We start from the raw sequence: 25,127 nt of genomic DNA, 5'->3' as shown, positions 1-25,127 counted from the left end.
CTCAGGGGATGAAGACCCCTGTGGCAGACTCTGGCGTTGGCTGACTGAAAAAATTCCTGACTGACTGGTTATGACTGCATTTCTGGGAGAGGTTGACATAGCAAATAGATTAGGTGTTAAGCCCCTGGCTTGGGGACTTGGCCTAAGTGACGCCATTTTGGGCCTGTGGCTTTCCTATTAACAGCTGCTTCGTGGCCCCAACCCTTGTCTGATTTTCATCCTTCCTGCCTCTGTGGAACACACCCTGTGCCCTTCGACTAACGCTCTGAAAGGCCCGTGCTGCTCGCCCCCACTCCAGTCCCGCCTACACAGCCGGGCCACAGGGATTTCTCACCAGCGCCCCTCAGGCCTCGTCACTCGCCTGCTCACGAACCTGCCTCTGGCCCCGCTGCCTGCCAAGGGAAGCACCCCCGGCTTCTCCCGTGACGCTGCCCCAGTGTCTCCATAGAGTCGGCCACGTCCTGACCTCTGCCACACGCCCCTCGTCCCACTGGGCCTCCTCTCCTCCCTCCCTGCACGCTTGTCCATCTGTCCCAACTGCCAGGGTAGGGAGATCCGTCCGTACCTCACTCCCCCCCCCGTCCCTGAGTCGGTGCTCTTCTCTCTTGCACGTAGATGGCTTCTTGTCTGTCTGTGTCCCTCACCCCACCGTCACGTGGGGCCCCCTGCGCCCCGCGCCCAGCACGGGCCCTTACACACAGCAAAATGCACCAGGAGCGCGCAGATGCCGTCGCCCAGATGCTCCGGGAGGTCGAGGGCTGCTAAAGCTTACACGTAGTTTTCAAGTTTCTTGACTACCCTGCAGAGCTCTGTGCTTGTCCGATCGCTCCCCTGACCCTAGAGCTCCCCTGACCCTTTCCCTGCTCTCCGTCAGCCTCTCCGACTCGCCACGCCCCCGGCGGACTAGGCCACGAGCCCCCACGGCGATCGCTAGGAAAACCAGAGCCAGTTCCCACAGAAGGCAAAGGAAGGCACCAAGTGTCCGTTTCTTGAATTTGTTTACTCTTAATTTGCAAAGATGTCATGACTTTGATCATAATTATCTTGTACTGCTCACGCCATATTGCGAATGTTAGAGGCTAATGTGTTTTTAAGATTTTCACGACATGCCACAAATATGAAAATGTCTTTTTTTTTTTTTTTAAGATTTTATCTATTTATTTATTTGACAGAGAAAGACACAGTGAGAGAGGGAGCAGAAGCACGGGGAGTGGGAGAGGGAGAAGCAGGCCCTCCACAGAGCAGGGAGCCCGATGCAGGGCTCGAGCCCAAGACCCCGGGATCATGACCTGAGCCGAAGGCAGATGCTTAATGACTGAGCCACCCAGGCGCCCCTGATAATTTCTAATTTAATAAATTTTAGGACAAGAATTTAAAGAGGTCTGTTGAAAAACCATTTCCTTTGCATCATTAAAAATAGTTGCAACATTCTTCCCATTAGACCGTTGAACTTTTGGGTCAGTGAATGTCGGGAGAGAATGGAGAAGCAAGTCGTTCAAGTGACCTCTCATTTAGCGCTTTGTCGGGACGCTCCCCGTCCACTGACTCCATGATACCTTCTTCATGCCCCGTGCCAGCGGTTCACAGGCTTTTGGCTGTTAGGTCCCCCTCACACTCTCAAAAATACCTGAAGACCCCCAACAACCTTTGGCTGATGTGGCTTATATCTGTCAATGTTTTCTGCATTAGAAATTATAACCAACTTATTATTAAATAATGAACTTATTTCAAATAGCAACAACAAATCTGTTACACGTTAACATCGTGTTTAGAAAAGATAACCACTTTTCAGAACAAAATAAAACTTCAGTGAGAAGAGGAGTACGGTTTTAGATTTTTATAAATGTCCTTGAGACCAGACTCCCTGCTAGACAGCCGGGTTCGCCTGTCTGCCTCTGCATTCATCCCCAGGCATCTCGGATAACTGGTTTTGCTTGAGGTATGTGATGAAAACTTTGTCTCTCGACATACCTGCGAACGGTTTAATAGCCTTTCCATGTATTTGTGAAACTCCTCCTGATAATACACTAAAATTCAACAAGTGGTAGTTTCCTAAAGATTATTTGTAATGTGGACTCTGGAGACATATCTGTGACCTTGTTTTGTACTCTGTCGCTCTCCATTGGACTTTGAGTGGCTCTGTGTACAAGAGTGATTTTGCAACCTTACATGTCGGTCAGGCAGAAAATACTGGTTCTCCGAGTCACGCAGATCTTCCAAATACTGACACATTTCATTATGCCACATCAAAAAAGTCCCATTTGTTAATATCGCCAAGAGTTTCACCCAGAAGGGTTTTAGGTGTTGGGAAAGCTGGGACTTTCCCTGTGGCAGGTATAAGGTTTCCAGAATACCGCCAATGGTTGTCTAGCTCACTTAGATCATTTTTGAGAAAATGTCTGCTAGACACCCAAGTCTTCCTAGCTAGAGTTTGTCACTAATTCAAGAAAAAATGATGTTCCAAAACAAAAAAAAAAAGTACTTGTTTGGCTTGCAACTCAGTCACACTAGAACTTTCCGTTAGGACAGCCATCACACTTCGGTGTGCCGCAGATGTGCTTTGTGCCTCCCTCTGGCTTCATCACACACTATTCGAGAGGTGTATCCTTGGGAGGTTGTGATTTGGTAAACTTCATCACTTCTTTACTGTGTCACGGACCTTTTTCAGTAAAACTTTTTTTTTTCAGTAAAACTATTTTTAAAAAATTTTTTAAAGGATTTTATTTATTTATTTGACAGACAGAGATCACAAGTAGGCAAGAGAGGCAGGCAGAGAGAGAGAGGAGGAAGCAGACTCCCCACAGAGCAGAGGGCCTGATGTGGGGCTCGATCCCAGGACCCTGGGATCATGACCTGAGCCGAAAGCAGAGGCTTTAACCCACTGAGCCACCCAGATGCCCCACTATTTTTAAATTTTTTAAAAAAGATTTATTGAGAGAGAGTGAGAGTGTGGGAAAGGGATAAAGGGAGAGAGAATCGCAGACCCACCTCTGAACATGGCACCAGACGCGGGGCTCCAGCTCACAGTTCTGAGATCATGACCTGTAATCAAGCCGAAGCCCAACCGACTGAGCCACCCAGGCGCCCTCCTACCTGTTTTGTTTTGTTTTTTTAACCACGCATGCGTGCTGGAGAAGAACGCCTGGCAGCTGAGTACATTTCACTGCTACTGCCTGATGGGAGCTACTCTGTCGCCAGGGTCACCGCGCAGATGTCAGCACAGTAAAAACAGTAACATCTTAGGGGTGCCTGGGTGGCTCAGTCGGTTAGGCATCTGACTTTTGATTTCAGCTCTGGTCAGGATCTCAGGGTGGTGAGATCGAGCCCCACTTCAGGCTCTGTGCTCAGCACGGAGTCTACTTAGGATTCTCTCTCTCCTTCTGCCCCAACCCCTGCTTGCTTTGCTCTCTCTTTCTCTTTCTCTCTCCCTCAAAAATAAAATTAATGAATCTTAAAAAAAAAAAAACACAAAAAACAGTAATATCTTAGTGGTATTTCTAAAAAGAGGTTTAACCTCACAGACCTCCTGAAAGAGCCCCCAGTCTCCCAGGATGGTCCAGGCCCCAGCTCCGCCCCCCCACCCCGATTCCCTTTTCTGGCCTGTGGGGCCAGCAGAATAGAACAATCTGGGGGTGGGTGAGAAGTGCAGAAGCACTTTCTCTCACTGCCAGCCCCCCACCTGCCTAAACAGAATCTGCATTTAACAAGCTCCCCAGGGAATTTCTAGGCGCGTTAAAGTTCGAGAAGGACTGCTGCCTAACAGGGCTCTGCAAACTTTTCCCCTAAGGGGCCAGATGGCAAATATCAGTGGCAACTACCCAGCTCTGCCTTTGCGGCTTGAAAACAGCTGCACGCTGTACGTAACCTAATGAGCAAGGCTGCGGGCCCGTCGAACTTTATTTATGGACACGGAGAGCCGAATCTCCTATCCTCATATCATGCAAAAATGATAAGAAAGGATATCACTCCCACAGGCCATAGGACGAGCGGAGCGTGGCCCACGGGTCACAGGTTGCTTCCCCCTTCTCTGTCATGCTTGTTCTCCAACTTTGGATGCTCACTGAGATCGTTTCAGGAGCTGGCTTTTGTCCTTAAAAAAGCCAGAGCCTCTGATTCGCGAGCCCCAGCCTCAGAAATCCTGATGTAATGGGTCTGTGGGGAAATCTGGGCATCAGGGCTTGAAAAGGCTCTTCGGATCGTTCTAGCGTGCGGCGGGACTGGAGACTTCTGGGCTGTCACGTTCTTCAAACGGAGTGAAGTGGAAGCATTCGTTCGTTTGTCTGAATTGTAGAATTTGACACGGACCAGGGCGGCCCGTGTCACCTGAGGGCGGGGCTTCTCACGGCTGACCCTCTTGATGTCTTGTGTCCCCACATCCCCTGCGCGTGTGGGTCCCCGCGTGTGGCGCGGGGGTGGCGCGGTACCCTGCAGGGTGACCAGCGCCGTCCCTGGCTTCTTCCTACAGCGCGCCAGTAGCGGATTCCCAGTTGTAATGATGGAAGGTGTCTTCACTCGCTGCCATCAGTCCCCCGGATGTAACCTTTTGTGCTTACGCTGTCTGGGTTATTCTACCTGGGTACTCCTGATCGTGGTGTGGCTGTCCCGTGAGCTGTAGGGCGTCGAGTGGCGTCGCTGGCCTCTGCCCATGAGAGCGGGCAGCAACCCCCCCCCCCAGTGTGCTTTCAAGGGAAAATCTCTCCAGACGTTGCCCAGTGTCCCCAGCGGGGCAGAGTCACCCCCTGGGGTGGGGGTGGGGGGACCGCTGCTTAGTGTCCTTCAGAATCCAGGAGGGAGGCCTCGGGCGGGTGACACTTCTGTGTCTTGGAAGTCGGTTTCTGTCTGCTTCTATTTCCCTGGTGCCTGTTGTTTCAAAGTTGCAGACGTTGGTTACTTCTTTCCTTCTTAATTTTTTGGCTCCTTGGAAATCAGCAAAGTAGCAAGGAAGGCCCTGTTTAGAGGGCGTGGGGGGTGTGTGTGAGAGCGGGCTGGAGTGCCTGCATGTGTTTCTCCTCCTCTCTCTCTCTCTCTCTCTCTCACTCTTTCCCTGGGGAAGAATCTGAGCCCTTGTTCCTGCAACCAGGATCACAGACAACTCGGGGCAAATCACTGGGCTGTTATGAACTCAGCCATGGCAACGGCCATCCGCCAGCCCGAGGACAAGACGTGTTTTATTCTGTTGTTCCGCACAAAAGGTTCTAGAGATGCTGGAGACAACATGGCCATTGAGAGTTGGAGGCATTGATGCGTGTTTTTTCTCCCTACTATGTGGTTTATATTTAAACTGTCTTAGGCTAATGCACACTGGGGTTTTTGTGTGAATCAAAATCTAAAAATCTCTTTGGCCAGAGCCCAGCTCAACGAAGGCTTAAGACATTCTGAACCTCGCAGAGCTTTTAGGGGTTCGCTGAGAAGAGCTGACAGTTACTGGTAAAACGTGCTAGAAACTCTAGTGTTGACTTTTAGTTTTCCTCCGTCTGCTTACGTGAGTAGATCACGGTCGTCAAAAACTGCTTGCTTGGCCTTTTCAGCTCCGCATTACCCAGCGTCACTGCTGGTGTGACGCTCTGGAAGGACGCGGTCTGTGGACCGCAGGAGTGTCTGAGAAAGCGCTGATGTCCCCTAACTAGCATCAGCTTTCCCCCCGGGGGCTGCTCTGCCGATCCTTGACACCATCCCCACGCCGCCTGCCACTCTTCATCCTGGGAACAGCCCCAGTCCCCGTTCCAGTCCCTTTGTCCAGCCCCCTTCGTGGCCCAGGGGAGGGGACCACGCCGCGGCTTTCTCGGGCCCTGCTCCGCTGGACCCCGGAGGTGAGCGGTAGTCGCTCGGCTCAGAGGAAGCCCTCCAGCTGCACTCCTTTCGAGACGGCCGAACAACTTGGAACATTCTGTCCTCCTTCACTGCGGACCCCGGGACTTGCCATGCATTTGATGGGCAGGGGCTGGAGTGTTCCGGCCAAGCTCAGTGGGCTGCCTCTTAGGGAGAAAACCCCAAACAGGGGTTGAGCCCCAAAGCGGGCCCTTCGGATGGGGTTGGGGGCACACCATAGGACCGGGAAGAGGGGAGAGGGGACTGCTGGCTAGAAACGGGCTTCTCAGTCTCCCTGGGGCGCACGTCACCACGGGGCTTGCGAGGATGCCCACTTTGATTTAGTCGATCTGGGGCGGGGCCCAGGCATCTGCCTTTCTCGCCAGCCCCCCCACCCCCCCATGGAGTTGCTGTGGCTCGGCCAAGGACCACGCTTTGCGAAGCAAAGGGTCTGAGTCGCTTCCGAGTGGTCAGTGGTCCACTCATGTCTTGGTCTCTGAAAGTTCTCGTTGCCATCCAACAGCAGCTGACAGGGTCCAACGTTAGCTCTTCGGAGCTACAGACCCAGGAAATCAGTCGCCCCCTGGAAACCTTCCCTTGAGATGACGTGTGGTGTCCTCAAACTCAGCATGTCTAAAACTGAACTCATCATCTTGGTTCCCCAAGCCTGGCTGTCTTCCGGTCAGCCCTAGCTCGGGGAACAGCACAACACCCATCCGGTTACCCGCACCAGACATTTAGGCTTCCTCCTTGGTACTCACCGGCCCATCCCCAGCCTCACCAGCGAATCCACACCGAGTTGTGCCCATCGGGCGTGCTAAGCAGCTCTCGGACCGCTGCCTGTGCCCCACTCCAGGCTCCCGTCACCTTTCACCTGCATTATCACCCTGGGTTCCCGGTCCTCTCCACATCCCCTCTGTTGCTCGCCAGCCAGACTGCTCTCGTGCAGCCCCAGTCTGTTCCCTGCGGACAAAGATGCTCCGTGGCGTCATTTGGTTCTGGGGATAAAGTCCAGAATCCTTAACGCAGCCTCGAGGGCCCTCGGCGGTCCAGCTCCGGTGGACCCCTCGTGCCTTCCTTGTCCTGCCCTCCCTCTGCTCTGCGTCCTGGCTTCTTGCGGGCCTGGGAAGGTGCTCAGCTCTTTTCCACCACGGAACTTCTCTTCGTGCTCTACCTCCTTCCTGGAACCCCTCCCTTACCCGTCCTCCTCTCTCTTGACCAAATGAATTCAAATCCATCCTTCCTATTTAAGTTCTGGAAGCCATCCCCGCACCCCACCGCAAGCCTCCGAAAGTCGCCACTCTTTGCTCTTGTAGCACTTGGGAAGTAAAGCCATTGCGTGAATGTCCCTTTGCCCCATAGACTAAACTCCATTAGACTGTGTATTGTGCCTACCTTAGCCCTTCACCGAGTCCCCAGCACCCGGCTCTGTGCTTGGGACCTCGGAGACACTTGGCGAGCGGTGACCGTGCACTGATGGAATGAAGCAGAAAGGACAGTCGCTCCCCCCCGTCCCCCTGCTGTCATCCACCCCCGTGTCTGTGATTCCGCTTAGCTGACAGCTTCGGGGAGACCAGGCCTTCAGGAGACCCCAGTCACGGAGGTGATGATCAGAGTGGGGTCATGGGCAAGAGTCTCTCTTGTCTGCGCGAGCACCGAGCAGAGTTGTGCCCCGGAGGCGGGTGCGGCCGAGGCAAGAATCTGCACGTTGAGCGCGCGCAGAGGTGCCACTGGGCCTGGGACCGCACTCCGAGCGCCACGGCCGCCCAGGGTGGCTCTGCCGCTCTTCTCCGTGAACAGGGAGCGAGTCCGGCTTTGCAAGCCCCGTGCTGTGGGTCCTGCCTACTCCACTTGCCCCTGCAGGCCACAGGTGGCCGCGGTGTGTCAACGAATCGGTACAGCCGTGTTCCAGGAAAACTGTATTTACAAAAACACAGGCTGTACGTAGTTTGCCGACCCCTGGTTTAGGAGAACTTGGAGCCTTGACTGTGATGATGTGAGAGTGGGAGGCTACGCCTTGTCCTTCTTTCTGGCCCTGACTCGTGTCTCTCTAGAGCTGGGGCACTGGGCTCAGGATGGCGTGGCCAGCGAGGCGGCGTCTGTCATTCTCGGCCGTACTGGGGACACTATGAAATGAAACAGGATGCTCCTGTGGGCCTATCAAGGGAAGAGAAGGCCTCTTGCCTCTTCCCATGGGCCTACACTCAAAATTGGCTCCGGAAGTGGCAGGCCCGGTGCAGAAGGAAGATTCCCACACCCCTGTTCAAAGATGATGACAACTGTCAAGACAGCAATAACAGCGTATTCAGCTGAGCACGGGGCCCCATCCTGCTCATCCCAGGCAGAGCGGATGCCTGGGAGGCTGGCCTGAGCACATGTCACCGTCCTGGCCTCCGCCGCCACCCTCTGCCACATACGTACCTGACTGTACTGTCGACGTGAGCACGAACAGTATTGCTATCCATAGTCAGCAAGTTGATTCTGAGCATTTAGGTTTCTCTGGGATAAGTGTGCGGCATAGGCCCAGACCGCCCTGTGTATAAAGATAACTTACACGCTTGGCTAAAGAGAGCTTCTAGACTGACCTAGAAAGTCCAGTGGGGTGATCCATTCATAAAAGGTCAGGGGGCCACCGCACACGCAATGTCAGCCCCGCAGGTCACTGACCAGCGAGGTAGACTATGCTCCACATCCAGCTATGTGATTTCCTACATATTCTTCCTGTGTTGTGTTCCAGAAGGTTCTACTCACATTGGCTGGCAGGGTCCATAAGAGTTTTGTCTGTGGGCACCTCGGGGGATTCAGTCGGTGAAGCCCCGCCTTCAGCTCAGGTCATGATCTCAGGGCCCTGGGATCGAGCCCTGAATCAGGCTCCCTGCTCAGTGGGGAGTCTGCTTCTCCCTCTCCATCAGCCCCTCCCCCCTGCTCGTGCGTGCTCACTCTCTATGTCAAATAAATACACGAAATTTTTTTTCTTAAAGAGCTTTGTCTGTGTGTGTGGAACCACAGTGACCGATGTGGTGAGTTGTCATGTGTGGGAACCAGTACCTACAGCCACAAATAAAATCACTTGCTGCAAGCGTAGGAGCACTGGCGGGTGCTGAGAGTGTCATTCATTGACGTGATCCCCCAAATCCTCCAGTCCCTGGTTTTCCCTGCTGTTCCCAAACTCGACCCTCGGCATGGGGTATCTGCAGTCCTTGAGACCAGGAACTCAGAGAGAAACTTGAGCCTTCCTCTGCTGGTAAATCTGGGCCTGAATGGCTTCGTTCTTCTAACCCCACTTGTCTTTTCTGAGCCAGGGAGCAGCTGTGATCGTTCCTTTGAAAGAAACAGAATGCTCTAACCCTTTGGATGAAAGACTGTTTTGAAGTGGCAGCTGTGGGCTTGGAAGGCTGAGTGTTGCCGTTCAAGGGCAAGCGCGCTGCCCCACCGCACCCCCACTTGCCGCCGTGAGGAAAGACGTGGTCTTCCCAGAACGCGTCCGCAGGATGCACTGAACATCGGCCCGGCTGACATGTCCGTGCTGCCACGTCTGCTGTGTGCCTGGCCTGCACATTGCGTCTTTCTGTGGAAGCCTCCAAAGAGTACTGAACTCATGAAATCTGAACTAAAACTCCCAAGAATCCAACTCACTTTTCAGAAAATAGCAGAGGCAGAAGGTCAAAAATGTATCTTCCAAAGCAGGGTTCTGTGAGGATAGAATGTTCCATAGTTACTGTGCAGTAGGGTAGCCTGTAGCATGTGCGGCTGTTGAGCATGTGAAATAGGACGACTGAGGAGCGGAATTGTTTTATCGGCCGCTCTGTTGGACAACATGGTCCCAAGGGCACCCGTCTGTCTTGGTCCAGTGGGGACCAGCTGTGACTTGGTTAGCTGGGGAAGCAGGCGTTCATCTTGATCTTCACACCATCTTATAGGCTGAGAAGGGGGCAGGGAGTGAGCGACACCCCACACGGGGGTCTGCGTGCTCTTTACATAGTGGGACACGAGGCTGAGGGCTGTCGTTGCTCTTGCTTTGGGAGTCTGGAGAGAACTTGTACTTTCAGTGGCCCGCTTCTCCCCTCCCCTCATTCCCTAGAGAGCTGTATGACAGAATAAGACGGAACGCCATCCTCCTTGCTCCCAAATCTCAAGTTTCGAAAGCTCTTGACTTGCTGGTGAACTTGAACTGTTCCACGCACTGATTCCCGTTGTACGTGGTTTCATAAACCCATTTCATGGAGGTTGGTCTCCATGATGACAGCCAGCCATCTTTTGCAGTGAAAGAAAGCGCACTTTCTTATGAAGGCCTGACCTTTCCATATTTTCCGTAACTGAAGAGGAATCTGGTTTATAGTCCTCTCTTGTGGTGGGTTTAGACAGATGCTGCTTTTGAATGGGATGCTCCTCAAAATGGCACAGCCCCATCTCCAGTCCTTCCCTGTCTACTGGAAAGACCACTCTGGGGAGGGGGGGCGTTGCAGCTGGGTTAATGTGCTGGCCTTGAAGTAAATAACTGCTCTCGATTGCTATTAAACGTCATGATGCATTCAGGTTCGTTTTCCCTGACAAGCCATTTACTTAAAGGCCTGGACGATACAAACAGGATACCTAACCCTGAGGCCACCACTGCTTTAGATGAAGCACAGATGTCTCCATACTGAAAATGTCACCTGGCTCTGTCCCTTGGGGGGAGCATTATGGACCTCATCAATAAAAGTTTATTTTAAAAATGAAGAAAAATCTTCTTAAGATGAACAGTTAACTGTGGCTCTTTCTTCATTTCACTTCATGGATGCTCATTTTGTCTTTATCTGTTTTTTTTGTTTTGTTTTGTTTTTCTTTTCTGTTCCTTTGCCTTCAAGTACTTAAATGTCACCCGCCAGTTCTGGATTCTTACTCTGAACACATTTGGGGGAAGGAGGCAGATGGAAGTGTGGTGGGAGGAGGGGGAGGAGGGATAACGCACTGCTGGTATTGCCTGGGCTGGGCAGACGTTTTTATTAAAGAGATGAGGGGATTTGATGTTGACATGAATGAAACCTGAGTGCACCCACTTGAGTGGATGTTGGTGACTTTGTACTTGTAGGGACCAAAGAGATCCATCACCTTTCCACAATGACCATGTTGACATTTTTTTCTGAACCCAGCTTCACTGCTGTCCTCTCTGTTGACTTTGTTAGTGGAACAACCGCTCCTCCCTGTCACTCGAGCAGCACCCCTATCCCCGCCAGCCCCAGGTCAGTGAGGAAGCCCTAGAACTGTGACTCGTTGTCGGGTGGTTGCTCTGCTACTCACCTCGAGTAAATTAAGCCACGTTCGCCTCTTGGAGCCCCAGGGTCTTCCCCCCCAGAATGTGAGCCGAGGACAGCCACCCTAATGGCCCTCGGCGTGGCGAGCTTAATCGCAGAGCACGAGAGGGGAGCTGGCAAGGGCGAGCCCTCTCTGCGAAGGGCTGGTGTTGATGAAGACCGAGATGTCTCGCCCGTAACCACTGCCTTTTCTCTCCTTTGGGTCCAGGCTGCTTTGAATGCTGCATCAAGTGTCTGGGAGGGGTCCCCTACGCCTCTCTGGTGGCCACCATCCTCTGCTTCTCTGGGGTCGCCCTGTTCTGTGGCTGCGGGCACGTGGCCCTGGCGGGCACCGTGGCGATCCTTGAGCAGCACTTCTCCACCAACACCAGTGACCACGCCCTGCTGAGTGAGGTGTAAGTACTGGCTTCCCCGGGGAAGGGCATCCGCCAGGCGACTGCCCCGGGATGGCTCTTACTGGCAGGAAAGGGAGGCTTCTGGTTAACGCTTACTTGGACGCAGGCAGAACAAAAGCCCACGGGAGAAGGCAGGAGAAGGAAGGGCTGAGAAGGCTGGGAGTGTTTGGCCCGAGGGGCGCCTGGCCCAGGTTGCTGTCGGGTGGGCGGTGGGCGCTGCCAGCTGCGGGGTGGGAAGGGGTCCCAGGACGTGGCACAGCCTCATTCCGTCCAGAGGCCCACAACGTCTGCTCTTCACCCTGTGACGAATGTCGCCCTTGCGGCTGTCGTCCTCCCTCCCCCAGGATACAGCTGATGCAGTATGTCATCTACGGGATCGCGTCCTTCTTCTTCTTGTACGGGATCATCCTGCTGGCCGAAGGCTTCTACACCACGAGCGCAGTGAAGGAGCTGCACGGCGAGTTCAAAACCACCGCCTGCGGCCGCTGCATCAGCGGGATGGTGAGTCCGAGCCTGTGGGTGTCTGCCGCGCACCCAGGGCCCCGCCTCGGGTAGGTCTTTGTGTTCAGCGGAGGCTGGACCATCGCGCACGGATGGCGGGGCCATGACGCGGATGCTGGCCACGGTGTTCGAGTGCGGAGCGTGAAGAAACCCTCCAGCTTATTATTGATGGTAAACGGAAATCCCTGGCTGGAGTACTAACCTTTCCCTCACGCGTACACAGGCAGTAAGGGCCCCGAGGGTTTTCGAGTAGAAAGTTGTGAAAGGAGGTCGCTGTGAAAGGAGGTCACTTGTGTACCGTCTCTGTACGCCCTCGCGTTTGTCTCCGAATGTAGACCGTGGCCCTGAAGACGGCGTACTGTGAGGAATTGTCCCATTCGTTCTGGAAGTACCGAGTGCTTTTTCTACTAAGCACCCGGCTGCGGATCTTGCTCGTCGCTGTGGGTGTGCAAAGAGGAAAACACGGGCTCCCGTCCTCAGGCAGCTGAGCCAACTCCAGCCCTTGGGCCAAATCCGGCCTGCCGTCTGGCTCGGCGCGGCCCACGAGCTGAGGATGGTTTTCTGTCCTTAGATTGCTGGGGAAGGTTAGATGCGGGAACGAAGTGAAAGTGGCATCTGGGCACCCTAGGTGTGTTGGCCGCCAGGAAAGGGGGGGCGCTCCCGCGAGCCAGCAGTGTGCCCCAGCTGGAACCGAAGGGTCTAGTGGAGGAGGATGGAAGTGACGCTGCTCGGGAAGCGGAGAGACCAGGTCAGGAGAGGCCCCGAGTGCCAGGCTTAGAATCCAGCGTTGAACAGGGAGCGCTGGCATCCCCCACGCGAAGGCGAGCGCGATCTCCGAGTGGCTGGGAGAATGGGGCCGGGGGTGGGGGGGAGGCAAGGTCAGCCGGAGCGGGGTGGGCGCTGGTGCACAGCGGAGATCCCAGTTGGGCCCCTGTGGCAGAGCGGAGGGTGGGGGACACGGGCCAGGTGGGGGCGAGCTGGCCGCTTAGGACTGGGCCGTGGGACTAATCTCGAGAGGACGGGATGAGCGGCCAGTCTCCAGCAGGGCCGTGTGTGCTTTCAGTCGCTGGAGGCCGTGGGGGGAGGTCGGGGGAGCGTCACCGAGAACCCTGGGCTGGGGTTTCTGCGAACACTCGGGCTGGAAATGACAGAGACCGGTGGTAGGCATGAACAAGGTGACAGGTTTGTGGAGGAAAGCGCCCTGGGGAAAAGCCCGGTCTACCGGAAAGACCCCAGAAAAGGAGCCTTCATGGAGAACGGAGGAGAAACAGCCAGAGATGTAAGGACCGTCGTGCATATAAGGACATGCCCCCCTCCAAGGGTGCAAACAATTTAAGAGCCTCAGGTCCTATCTCCATGTCACTCTTGCTGTGAATGCCCACCTCCCAGTCCTCTGAACCCACAGGCGACGGCAAGTGGCACCTCGGGGGCTGGCATCTCTGACCCGGTGAGCTCTGGAAAGTTCTCTGATAGCTGGTTCTGCCCTGGCTCCGCCCTCCGGCAGGCTGCCCGTCCTGTCCTCCATCAGGGGCTGGGCTAGTCCTTAGTTCCCACAGCACGACTGTCCCCAGCCTGTACCTGTGACGGTCGTCCTGAGGGCAGGGCTGCCAGCTGTGATGCCCGCGTGGACAGCGCTCCTGCGGGAGGCCGGGGGCCTCTCTGTGCCCAGCGACTGCCATCAGCGAGGTCTTACACCAGGGCCCGGCGCAGCTCTGTGTCGCTGTCCCTGTCAGCGCCAGGCCGGGGAGATAGTGCGCACGGGCAGCCGTCCCATCAGCACGGAGCCGCGTGGGGCCGGGTGGCACCACGTGAGCTCCCCGGAACGGCAGCGTGTGGGGGACTTCGGAATGGCGCCGTTGGGATTTCGGCCTTGGCGGGGCCCCTGTGGGATCCGCCTGCCGCCTCTGTGCTCACGTGCGGGGAGGGAGGTGTGCGTGCGCCCCCACGCGTGCGTGTGCCCGTGCACATGGCATGTCCCCAGTCGCGTCGCCCCCAGAGGGGCACGGGTGGGACGGATGCCGTGCAGCAGTGAGCCCCCTGCTCGCTTGTTTAACCCTTTAATTCTTGGATGATAGGAGCCCCTCCAACTCCACATCCCCTACGGGACTGTCCTGATGGGACTGTCATTTCAATTTGGCTTTTTAAGTTGAAGTCCACAGAACAGGGAAATAAATGAGTTTAAAACTCTGTTATTTAAAAACAAGATACGACTACTCTCCAACTGGGGGGGCGGTGCTTCGGTCGGGGAAGGAAGCAACCGTAGGAGGAAGAAAAGAAGTCAGGAGCCTAGGGGAGAGCAGCAGAAAGTCGATGTGTGGGGGGACCTCAAGCCGGTTCCGCCCTCACTCGGGGGTCCGGTTTCTGCCCCGATGCAGGGCACATCTGCCTGGCTTTGGACATGTTGGGGGACGGAGTCTTTGTGAAGTCGCTCCCCGAGGTGGCCCTAATCCCTCGGCAGCCCGTGAGAGCGAACTGAAACCAAAGCCGGAGTCGGGGCGCTAGAATCCCGGAAGAGGAAACTTAAGAAGCAGCCATGCCCCGTGCCCCGCGGGCGTCGCCTGAGCCCGCTGCTGCACTAGCAGCCTGTGACGTGGGGTCCGGGCTTGGACCCCGTGTCTGCCCTCGCGACGCTTCTCCCCGCGCTCGGGCCGCTGGTGCTGCCCCAGGGCAGTGGATGTGTGTCCACACACGCCTGCACAGGTTGTGAAAGATGTTAACGTGCCTCAGTTTACCTTGTAAAGGCATTCAATAAGAGGACGGTAGAGAGTGCCCCAGAGCTGTGCCAGGGCCAGGAGGGAGAGGGCCTGGGCTCGGGGCGGTTCTTGGGGACCAGGCGCGAGTGTGCACGGGGCTTCTGGCCCAACAGGTCAGGCGTGAAGACCTCCGCCCCGCCGCCAGCACAGCTCACTTTTGCCTCTTTTACATGTTCAGTTTTATTGAAGAAATCTCTGTTCCAAAACGTTGAAAAGCCACCCTGGGCGCCTTGAACACGGGTTGGCTTCGTACGTCGTACTTCACGGCCGCTGTGGTGGTGAAACACGGAAGGGCCGGGAGGGCCGCGGCAATCCTGTGCCCAGCCCGTCTGTCGGCGCCGTTTTCCCCAAGTATTTATCCGTTTCGAGTCTGTCCCATTTTGGTACTTCTTTACAGTATTGCAAACTTTCTCATTATTCTGTCGGTTGTGGTGATGTCTGACGTTGCTAGAGGCAGTGACCGACACAGGCTGGGTCCGTTCTTCCTGCCCCACGGACCAGCCATTGGCCCCATCTAGTCCTCGAGACACAAAAGTATTGAAATCAGGCCAGTTACTAACCGTCCAGTGGCCTCCAGGTGTTCAAGGGAAAGGAAGAGTCACCTCTCACTTTCCACCGAAAGCTAGAAATGACCAAGCTTAGCGAGGGAAGTAAGTCGAGAGCCCGGCCAGGCGGAAAGCCGGGCCTCTTGTGCCAAACCGCCAAGGAGTGAGTGCGAAGGCAGGTTCTTAAAGGAAATGCAAGGTGTTAGTCCAGTGAGCACACAAGCGGTTAGGAGACCGTTGTAGTTCTCTGGACAGAAGGGCAGACCAGCTGGAACATGGCGAGGAGGCCGCGGAAGGGAGGCCGGAAGCCAGCAGAGGCTGCTTCGCGGGCGTTGAGGAAAGGAGCCGACCCCACGGCGTCAGATGGTGGAGACCCAACAGCCTTCCGCTGGAAGAAGACGCCCCCGACGACTTTCACAGTTGGGAGAGGAGAGGTCAGTGCCTGGCTTCGGAGTCGCAAAGGGCAGACCGACGCTCTCGCTAGCGGCTGGTGACGGAAAGGGCTCCTGCTGAAGCCGTCGCGGAACTGGAGAGGACTCAGTCCAGTTCTGAAAGCTGTCGGGTGGGTGACACGCTGTCGCACAGCCGGGCCTGCTGCGGCGAACTTCCGAGTGAAAGGAAGAGGCGTCTGCTGCGCAGACGTCACTGCCGAGCAGCCAGCAGCGAGCCTCCACCGGCCAGAAGACGGACCCACTCAAAGCTCAGGTGACGGTTAGCGTTTTTGAGCAATAAAGTATATTTTCTTAAAGGTCAGTACCTTGTCTTTTCCAGACCTGATATTCTTGCACACTTATCAGACTACAGTGTAAATAGAAGTTTGCACTGGGAAACGCCCAAATTAAATGGACTCGCTTTGCCGTGACGGTCTGGAACCAAGTGGCAGTATCTCGGAGGTAGGACGGTACCTTCGAGGGGACCGGGGAACAGAGCTGCCTTGGAGCATGCTAGGTGACCGGGAGGCCTGATGACAGCTAGGGCAGACCAGCTTCCGCCAGAAAGCTCCGTGAGCTCTGCCCACCCAGGACAGCGAAGCTGCCCTTTGTCCATGAGCGGTCCTGGTGCTCTCCGGTCCGTGATGAGAAAGTCGCTGCTGGGGAGCGCATTCTGGAAGCGCCTGTGACGGCCTACGGCCCCAGGACAGGATAGGTCCGCAGGGGGCGCTCTCCACAGGCCTGCCCTGCGGAGCCCTGACGACCTCTGGAAGGCCATGTTCAAGTCTTTTCTTTTTAATAACTCTGCAAAGATCCTTTTGAAGGGTGGGGAAGGAGAAAGCAGCCTGGTCTGGAGCGGCCCATCCACACGCACAGGGCCGACAGGTAGTGTGAAACTGCTGAAACGGGCTTTACTCTCCCTAGAAATGCAAATGCCTCGAAGTATCAGTGCCCCGGAGACACATGCAAAGGTGACTTCTGCAGTTTCCTGCCGTGTGAGCCTGTCCCCCAAACAGCCCTGAGCTCCTCCAGCTCTTGCTGGCAGGATGGAAAGGGACACCGAGTCTGCAAGTGTTGAGCATCGCCTGAAGAAAAGAAGAGCCCAATGAGAACGGCAGAGCATCGCCCACAAGCTCTGTGGGTGCCCGTTCTGAAAATAGGACTACCCTGACGTGACGTTTTTGGAACAGCTTTTCACCAGTGTCTGAAAACTGGTAGTCAAGGCAGGTTAGGCGGTGAAGCCCCCGGACGAGGTTCTCCCCGAAGCCGTCCACGCCCACGTGCGCGGAGCAGGCTGGAGCACGGCCGTGCGCACAGAACTGCCGTGATTCTTCCAGATGAAACAGCGGAGAGGGGAAGGGGAGTTGTACCAGACACTGTGCCTTAAGCTTGTGTTCAGGGCTGTTTTAGACCGTTACCTAATGCGTTTAGTGATTTTGCGGGCCTGTGAGACTAGGGAAGTTCCTTTCGAGAAAGGGCTTCCTGGAGCACCTGTCAGTCACCGTACTACGCTTGCGTCACAGAACATCAAGGCCCGTGAAAGCAGCCGGACGCTCTGCACGGTGAGTCCGGGCAAGAGCGGCAGGTGGGCGGCCAGCTCCTGAGAAGGGGACCTGCACAGGCGGTCACACTGTCCATCGTGGAGCTCCGGAAAGCGTGACCGCCCTGGCCCAGCCCTCGCCTCCCCGCTCCTTGTCACTGTGCCCATCGCTCCCGTGGCCCAGGCGGTGCTGGGAATGCAGCCCCCGGGTTCGCCATCCAGCCATGTGTGAGCACTGCACCCCCAGGTGCTGTACCCTGCCCCGTCCCCCCCGCAGTAATGATTGTTTTTTCTTTTCTGCTCAGTTCGTGTTCCTCACCTACGTGCTGGGAGTGGCCTGGCTGGGTGTGTTTGGTTTCTCCGCCGTGCCCGTATTTATGTTCTACAACATCTGGTCAACCTGTGAGGTCATCAAGTCACCGCAGACCAACGGCACGGCCGCTGTGGAGCAGATCTGCGTGGACATCCGACAATACGGTACCGTCCCCTTCCGTTGCCCCCCGGAGCCTCTAGCCTCTTGTGCAGCCCTCTGGACCTGAGTGATTACACGGGTGGCTTTTTGAATCACCATGATCGCTGTCATACATTACTCTTAACGTATGCTCTGTTTTCTGGAGGGAAACATCGCGTACAGTCTTAGTTATAATACAGATTTTTGTTGTATTTTCAAGTATGGAGCAAAGGAAACTTTTCAAACTGGTATCAAGTAGCAGTGCATTATAATCCATCTTCTGGACATCAAAAGATTACAGATTTTTTTTTTCAATTTCTCAGTTTTGTACCATTCAAGTCTTTATCCAAAATATTGTTTATACCCTGTAGTCCAATTAATTTCCATGTCCCACTCTTCAAATCCGGGCTTTTAAAATGACCGACTGCTTAAACTTTAGCTGTCCTGGAAAACGCACCAAAATCCAGACATATTTTAAAGTCGTCAGACTGAACTCAATAAAATCTGGCTTGTTGGAAACCCCTTTAAACCTATTTTCTAACGAAGGGGATACTTGCAATGGGCAGCTAAGGCTGGTTCATTTTGACAAGCCGCAGAAGGGCCATTGCTCTTCCTGTCAATTAAATGGAGAGGCAGCCTCCCAAGTAAGGACTTTAATGAGTGCTTCTTGCCAAGATGCTGAGGAACCCCGTTCCTGGCAGAAACAGCGAGGCGGGGCGGGGAGGGGGGGAGAACTTTTCATTAAAATTAAAGACAAGATTTCTCAGCAGAGAGGATGGTTTCATTTTTGCTTCTTGTTTTTCCCATGGGGCTTGGCTTCAACATCTTTTCTTACAACATAATGAGAAACTTGCCCAGGACTGCCCATTGGAGTACAGTTTTCTCATAAACACCAAAGTTCAGCCGCACTGGTCAGAGCCTAAAGATGATTTTTTAGAAGTGTTTGTGAATGTCTAGATGTATATCATTTCCTTATTTTTTTTTAAGATTTTATTTATTCACTTGACAGAGAGATCACAAGGAAGCAGAGAGGCAGGCAGAGAGAGAGGGGGAAGCAGGCTCCCTGCTGAGCAGAGAGCCCGATGCGGGGCTCGTTCCCAGGACGCTGGGATCATGACCTGAGCCGAAGGCAGAGGCTTTAATCCACTGAGCCACCCAGGCGCCCCTCATTTCCTTGTTCTTAAATATTTGACTCAACACTTCCAGCCAGAGACCAGCAACCTGGTGGGCCATGGCGGGACAGGGGGTACAGGGGATGGACTCCACCATGCCTCCATTCTTTAAATTCCAACTGGATTTCCAATCCCAGTGAAAATGAATATAAAAGACCTACAGAATCCAAATTCCATAAACTTTGAGTATAGACCCTCCATTTTGGGACTTCAGTAGGAAGTCCATGGACTGGGAAATCCTGTATGAAGGTGGCTGTCCTCCAGCTGTTTAACCGGTTGGAAAACCAATTTTTACAATATGAGGTCAACTCAAGCAAGCGCAGTTGGCAGGGAAAACAAAGCAGCTTAAAGCACTTAAGGACCAGCTGACTTGGCTCTTGGCCTGCTGAGTAGGACTTCTTACTGATTCTCAACGGCCTGGTCGGCAGAGGTGTCGTGTCGGCGGGGACGAGCGAGAGCAAGGGGCACTGCGGGGGGCGCCACTAACCGACCACTAACCTTCTGCTGGGCTTCACCTCACAGGTATCATCCCTTGGAATGCTTTCCCAGGGAAAATCTGTGGCTCCGCCCTCGAGAACATCTGCAACACCAATGAGGTAAACCCTTCTCCTGTCAGGGTCTGGACATGGCCGCTTGGCAGAGCCGGCTGAGGGAAGGGCCCTCCTGGAGAGACAGAGCAGGAGGTGGTACAGACGCTAGGAAGGAAGGCTTTTCTCTGCAGACTTTTTTTTTTTTTTTTAAGATTTTATTTATTTATTTGACAGACAGAGACCACAAGTAGGCAGAGAGGCAGGCAGAGAGAGAGAGGAGGAAGCAGGCTCCCCGCTGAGCAGAGAGCCCCATGCGGGGCTCGATCCCAGGACCCTGGGACCACGACCGGAGCCAAAGGCAGAGGCTTCAACCCACTGAGCCACCCAGGCGCCCCTGCAGACCTTTTAAGACCAAACCAACAGTCTGTCTTCACCCATACTCACCCATTTCTGACCTAGAAAATGCCCCTTTCGCATGGGCCAGCCGGTTCAGGGAGGACCCTTAGCACGCCGAGAGCTCTCTCTTCGGGCACTAATTTGAGAGTGACCCTAACCGCCTCCATCTGAAAACACACGTAGATTCTTCTCTTTTGCCGTCACACGGTTTTTCAACACTTATCACAGGACAAATGCAAATTTTCATATAGGAAAGATCCCCTTTAAGAAAAACCCTAGAATTTGTATAGAAGCCCAGTTCCTCTCACTCTAGTCACAGCTGGTCATCACTACTTCTCACTCACTCTTAGCTCGCAGTACACCCTAACCCACTTTGCTTTAAACTCAGGCCTTAGACCATGCTTTCGGCATCGCTTAGAGCTGTTTTCTCAAGGGCGCCGGGGGGAGCTCACATCCTTCCGGGAATCCGAGCCTGCTTTGGGAAAGCAGCGAGTCACTGGAATCGTCAGCCCCCGCCTCCGTCGTCGGCCAGTTGGCTTCCAGGGCCTGGTTCCAAGCAGGGGCTCCCAAGGGTGGCGGCACAGGGCAGTCAGGAGGAGAATTATACCGCCCACCCCTGAGATTTAACTCGTCGCGGGTACAGCCCGAGCCTCAGGGAGCTTTAGCGAGCCCCCCAGCCCCCAGCCCCCACCAGGGAGCGGCCGTGGAGGAGCGGGCACAGGTAGAGGCCCGTCCCTTCCGCCTACAGTGCTCACCCGGTGCCCTGTTCTTTCCTAGTTCTACATGTCCTACCACCTGTTCATCGTGGCCTGCGCCGGAGCTGGTGCCACCGTCATAGCCTTGGTGAGTAACCTCGGACCCGCGCTCGCCTAGTGCCACGCCCCTCCCTCCAGGCTCTCCTGCCAGACGTGCCTTCCTGCGGCCCACCTCCGGGACGGAGCCCCGGTTCCATGTCACCCGTGTAGATCTCCCCCCGGGCTGGGGTGCAGGCAGATCGTGCTGCCTGTCAGGCCCAGAGCGCAGGTGGCAGAACTTGGATTCTGCTGGAAGACGACAGGGTAGTACCCAGGCCTGGCCTAGGGCAGGGGTGCACCGTGAGCCTGGACTTGCCGGGCAGCTCTGCCAAGAAATCTGTGTTTCCAGCTGGCACTGCCTATAGGTAGCCCTCCGTCCCGGGACGGCTGAGCTGCTGCGGTGGTCTCCTCTGCCACTGAGCTGCTGTTTCTAGGGGGACACACAGGGTTCACTTTCTGCCACCGCCGGGTACATCTCTTGCCAAACGTATCACCACATAACCTTGTTTGATGTGGTTCTGCTCCAAGATACCGGATTTAGTGTAGACCACGGTGGTGTGAACACTGAGCTCCTGGTGTCCGCACTGCGGCTCCTACCTGAAGGAAGCTCCGTGGCCCCTCCGAGCCGTCTTGCTCTCTGGAGACTTCCGAGAGCCCTTCGTTCGGCACTGCGGTTAGGAAACCTGTAGAGAGCAAAATATCAGAATGTAAACCCCCTTCCTGCCCCAGCGCGGACTCGCCTGCGGCAAGGCGGCTCGGTGACGGTCTGAGACAAGCAAGCCGCTGGGGCCTTGGCCGACCGCAGCTGGGAGCCTAACCCTGGGCCCCACTCTGCGTGTCCGCCGGGGACCAGGCCCGTGCCGCGAGCAGGGACGGTGGCCCGGAGGGAAAGGGGCGGATAGGGAACTGGCCGCCGAGGAGGAGCAAGTATAAAGGGCCCCGGGTTCCCGCGTGTATGGCCAGAGGTCGGGAGGGGTCGCTGTGGGCGTTCAAGAAATCAAGGCTTGGTAGACCCAGAGGGAAACTTTCCAGCCCCCGCAAACAACGGCCTTTCCCATCCTGGGGACGACCTGTGCTCTTGCTGAGCGAGGGGCCGGCGGCGGACTCCGTGCCGTCACAGGGGCCGGCGGCGGAAGACCAGGGGACACGGGCCCCCAAGCTTTCCCTGGCGCTTTTCATCTTCCAGCACCTCCCAGGCGTCTGCATCAGCGGCCTGAGGGCAGAGGCCAGGACTAGCGGTGTGCACGTGAAGCGCGAGGACGTCCGTGTGCCCCGCAGGACCCCCTTCTGGGTGATAGATGGGGAAGAAGCCAGGCCGTGGGTCCCGAGCGGGCGGCCGCCCTGACTGCCGTTATCTTACTGTCGTGTTCTGTTCTCTTCCACCAGCTGATCTACATGATGGCTACTACCTATAACTATGCCGTCTTGAAGTTTAAGAGTCGGGAAGATTGCTGCACTAAATTCTAAATTGCTTAAGGCCAACAAGGAGCCGTAGGGAGCGCTCCTCGGGAGCCTGACATCTCCCTGACTAAAGCCGAGCCTAGGTTGCTGCAGTCTGGTGACAGGAATTTGTAAATAGCTTTAGTCCACTCATTTTGCATTGTAGATTAATAAGATGACTTACCCTGAGTGAATTACAAAAAGATGAGATCTGGCTATTTCCACGTTGTGAAAAGGATTCAGTTATGTACTGACCTTGGTGAGCATCCGTTAAAAACTAATTCTCTTGAACTTGGAGCAGTATCTCTAAATGAAGTGTTAAAACTTTGTAATACCAGCCTTGTCTGTTATTGTCGCTTGCTTGATAACCAATACCAGTGCTGGAGAGGAGATGGCAGAGAGACGCGTTTTCACCGACTCTGGAAAAAAAGGCAAACACACTGTAAATCTGACTACAACTTTTTTTCTGATCTCATGGCTCACTACCCAGTACCGGCCCCTCCAGGTAGCGCACCCAGCTAGAGGACAATGTGAAGAAAAAGCAAGGGCACCCTGTCATTTTCTGTGGGACCAGGATCTGTATGTGGGGCGTGTAGCTCTCCGCAGCACACTTTCTCAGCAACCGCGCCTTGGTGCGTTTCGGTGCGGAGTGTCTGATTGCTCGTAGCCGGCTCTCAGCCCGCACGTCCGGTTCTGAGCGCAAGAGCAATGGGGCCTGGATCGGAAAGTCTCAAATATGTTGAAAAGGAAATCGGAGGAACCGGAGATGTAGATTTTGCAGGGCAGATGAGGAAAAGGAGCGGGCGAGAAGGGTTGGCCACCTCCACTGTGGAGAAAAAGGATCTGTACCCCGGTGACCTGCACTAACGGCAGGCCTGGAACGAAAACCGGAGGTGCGCTACCGCGCACGCGCTCACGCAGACGGCAGGCTGGGCCTGGAGGTCTGCATTTTGGTCTTGACATTCACTTAATTTTCCCGTTAACTCCACAGTTGATGAGTTACTCAAATAAGTATCATTCACTTGTAGGCCTTTGGGGAATTGATTTTTAAGATCTTGGCACGGCCCTGATTTTAAGATAAGCACACAAGGTGTTTCGAACGTCTGCGTTAGTTAAAATTCCTCCCAAAATGGTAAAGGAGAAACAAGACAAAACAACCCTCTCCTGTTTCATTTTTGCTTTTTCTTAACAATAACTTTGGCCGTTTTTTTCAGTTCATTGTGTTGGTATACTAACTTTTCTTCAGCCTCTCACTCTTAAGCATACTCGTAGAGCATGCTTCCGGATCGGATGGCTCTGACAGCAGAATGAGTATTAATCCAGAATAACCCTCTCCCCTTTGACAGCACAGACCGTCTAACTGCCTAGCAGCTTGCTTTGCCTTCTCACATGCTCACTAGCCATCATGCTCACCCTTCTTTTCCAGATCCACTTCCTCATGATACTGTCTTCTAACTGGGCTTACTTAAAGGATGCAAGCAAAATGCAGGCTTACCAGGATGTCAAAGCAAAGGAAGAGCAGGAACTGCAGGACATCCAGTCTCGGTCAAAAGAACAACTCAATTCGTACACATAAATGTTTGCCAGAGCGTTACGGCCGACGCGTTGACAGCTCTGCCCACTGCCGAGACAGCTGCTCTGCAGTACAGATGTGTACCCCACCAAACAGCCTATCCACTTCACTGTCTGGCTCCAGCTGCTGGGATGTATTTCTAGGAACACCTTCCAGCAGGTCAATCTTTTTCTTTAGAGCAGATGTTGGAGGTTTCATGTTAGCCATTTTAAAAGGCAACACTTTGACAAAAGGATGGTTGATCTTTCTGAAATTGGTGGCATGTTCAGGTTTATCGGTAGAGCGCTCCTACCAGGACAGGCGATGGGGACATGGCCTGTTCCTTGAGAGGGACCGAGGCTGTGCCGGCATCAAGGAACGTGACCATCAATTCACATACACCATCTGTCCTCCAGTCACTTCATCTATAGGGAATAAAATGGAATGGGGGTGGGGGGGGTCCATTTCTGACAGCTGACATTTATTAAACTTTGGCTCAAAGATAATGTGATTCTTAACAATTGACTTTTTAAAAATTAGCTGCCTTCCCTACCCCTTGACTCCAGCCTACACGAATCGCCTGACCCAATCAGAAATCTATTTTTCAATAATGCTAAAAGGAGCTACTATAATTCTGCTACACCTGCCCCCAAAGAAGCTGGATTCTGACTCCTTGACAAGCTTTCCAGAATCAATTTTATAATAGATTTCCTTTAAATAAAATGGCCCAGTTGTCATTGTTCTTTCCTGGGAAATAAATGTCAGCTCTGCCTTAACGAGTATTTGTTTTAAATTTCTAGGAACTTATTTTACAACAGGAGACCCCAAATCCTTCAAAGACTTTTGTTCCACCAATGTTTTTCTTAATTAAGAAGTGTTACCTTATTAAAATGACCACCATTCGCAACCATTTCTATGTGGTCTGAATAGCAAGTTTACAGTTTCATACCAACTATCTAAAACCTAATTACAAGTAGACCACAGACCTCCTCCTACTTTTATAGACTTGAATACTTAAGTGATTTAAATTAGGGTTGGTATTTATTTCATTTTTTAAAATCTTTCCTGGAATAATAAAAGTTCGATGTTCAACATAAAAAAAGAAAAAAACAAAAAAACACCTGCTTGAGTTTAAGCCATTTTCAAAAGAAACTTGCCTTCTAAATCATTGTGTTCCAGAACATTAAGTGATTATAGGTACTGGGTATTAGTGACGGTAAACTTTGTGTTGTTCTTTATGAAATGATACATATAACTGTTGGGTGCATCAGTGCTTTTTAAAAGGGGCTGCATAATATAGGGTTAACTATGTATATTCATGTTAAGAATTAACTTGTGGTTTGGCTGTTTCCTGGATTTTAAAACATATACATGTGCAGAAATGTATTAAAATGAAAGGAAGCATACCTTTATCAAGACGCTATTAAAATTGAACATCAAGTATAGTATTTCATTTGGATTCTTTCTGTTGTTGTTAATGCCTAAAAATGCCTATTTGGATCTTGACTTTTTTCTTTTAACTGGG

General features: G+C 53.8%; 1 protein-coding gene across 2 annotated transcripts in view; it reads left to right on the top strand.

The window, feature by feature from the left end:
* The window catches only part of GPM6B (glycoprotein M6B), a gene marked incomplete at its 5' end in the record, with an annotated part of 40,158 nt that extends 15,461 nt beyond the window's left edge, over positions 1-24,697 (top strand). The window contains 6 exons of one of the 2 annotated variants that reach the window (XM_080795035.1): positions 11,311-11,497; positions 11,842-11,998; positions 17,573-17,744; positions 19,413-19,486; positions 20,594-20,659; positions 23,477-24,697. In XM_080795035.1, the coding sequence (XP_080651161.1) occupies positions 11,311-11,497; positions 11,842-11,998; positions 17,573-17,744; positions 19,413-19,486; positions 20,594-20,659; positions 23,477-23,626 (806 nt within the window). In that variant the 3' untranslated portion in view covers positions 23,627-24,697. Of the gene's footprint in view, positions 1-11,310; positions 11,498-11,841; positions 11,999-17,572; positions 17,745-19,412; positions 19,487-20,593; positions 20,660-21,996 lie in introns of both variants that reach the window. The other variant, XM_080795036.1, reaches the window with a different exon arrangement.
* Positions 24,698-25,127: the final 430 nt, after the last annotated feature.

This window comes from Martes martes, assembly GCF_963455335.1.
Source record: "Martes martes genome assembly, chromosome: X".
Taxonomy (NCBI): domain Eukaryota; kingdom Metazoa; phylum Chordata; class Mammalia; order Carnivora; family Mustelidae; genus Martes; species Martes martes.
The sequence above is the reverse complement of the archived record's forward strand: the minus strand, read 5'-3'. Positions and strand labels throughout refer to the sequence as shown.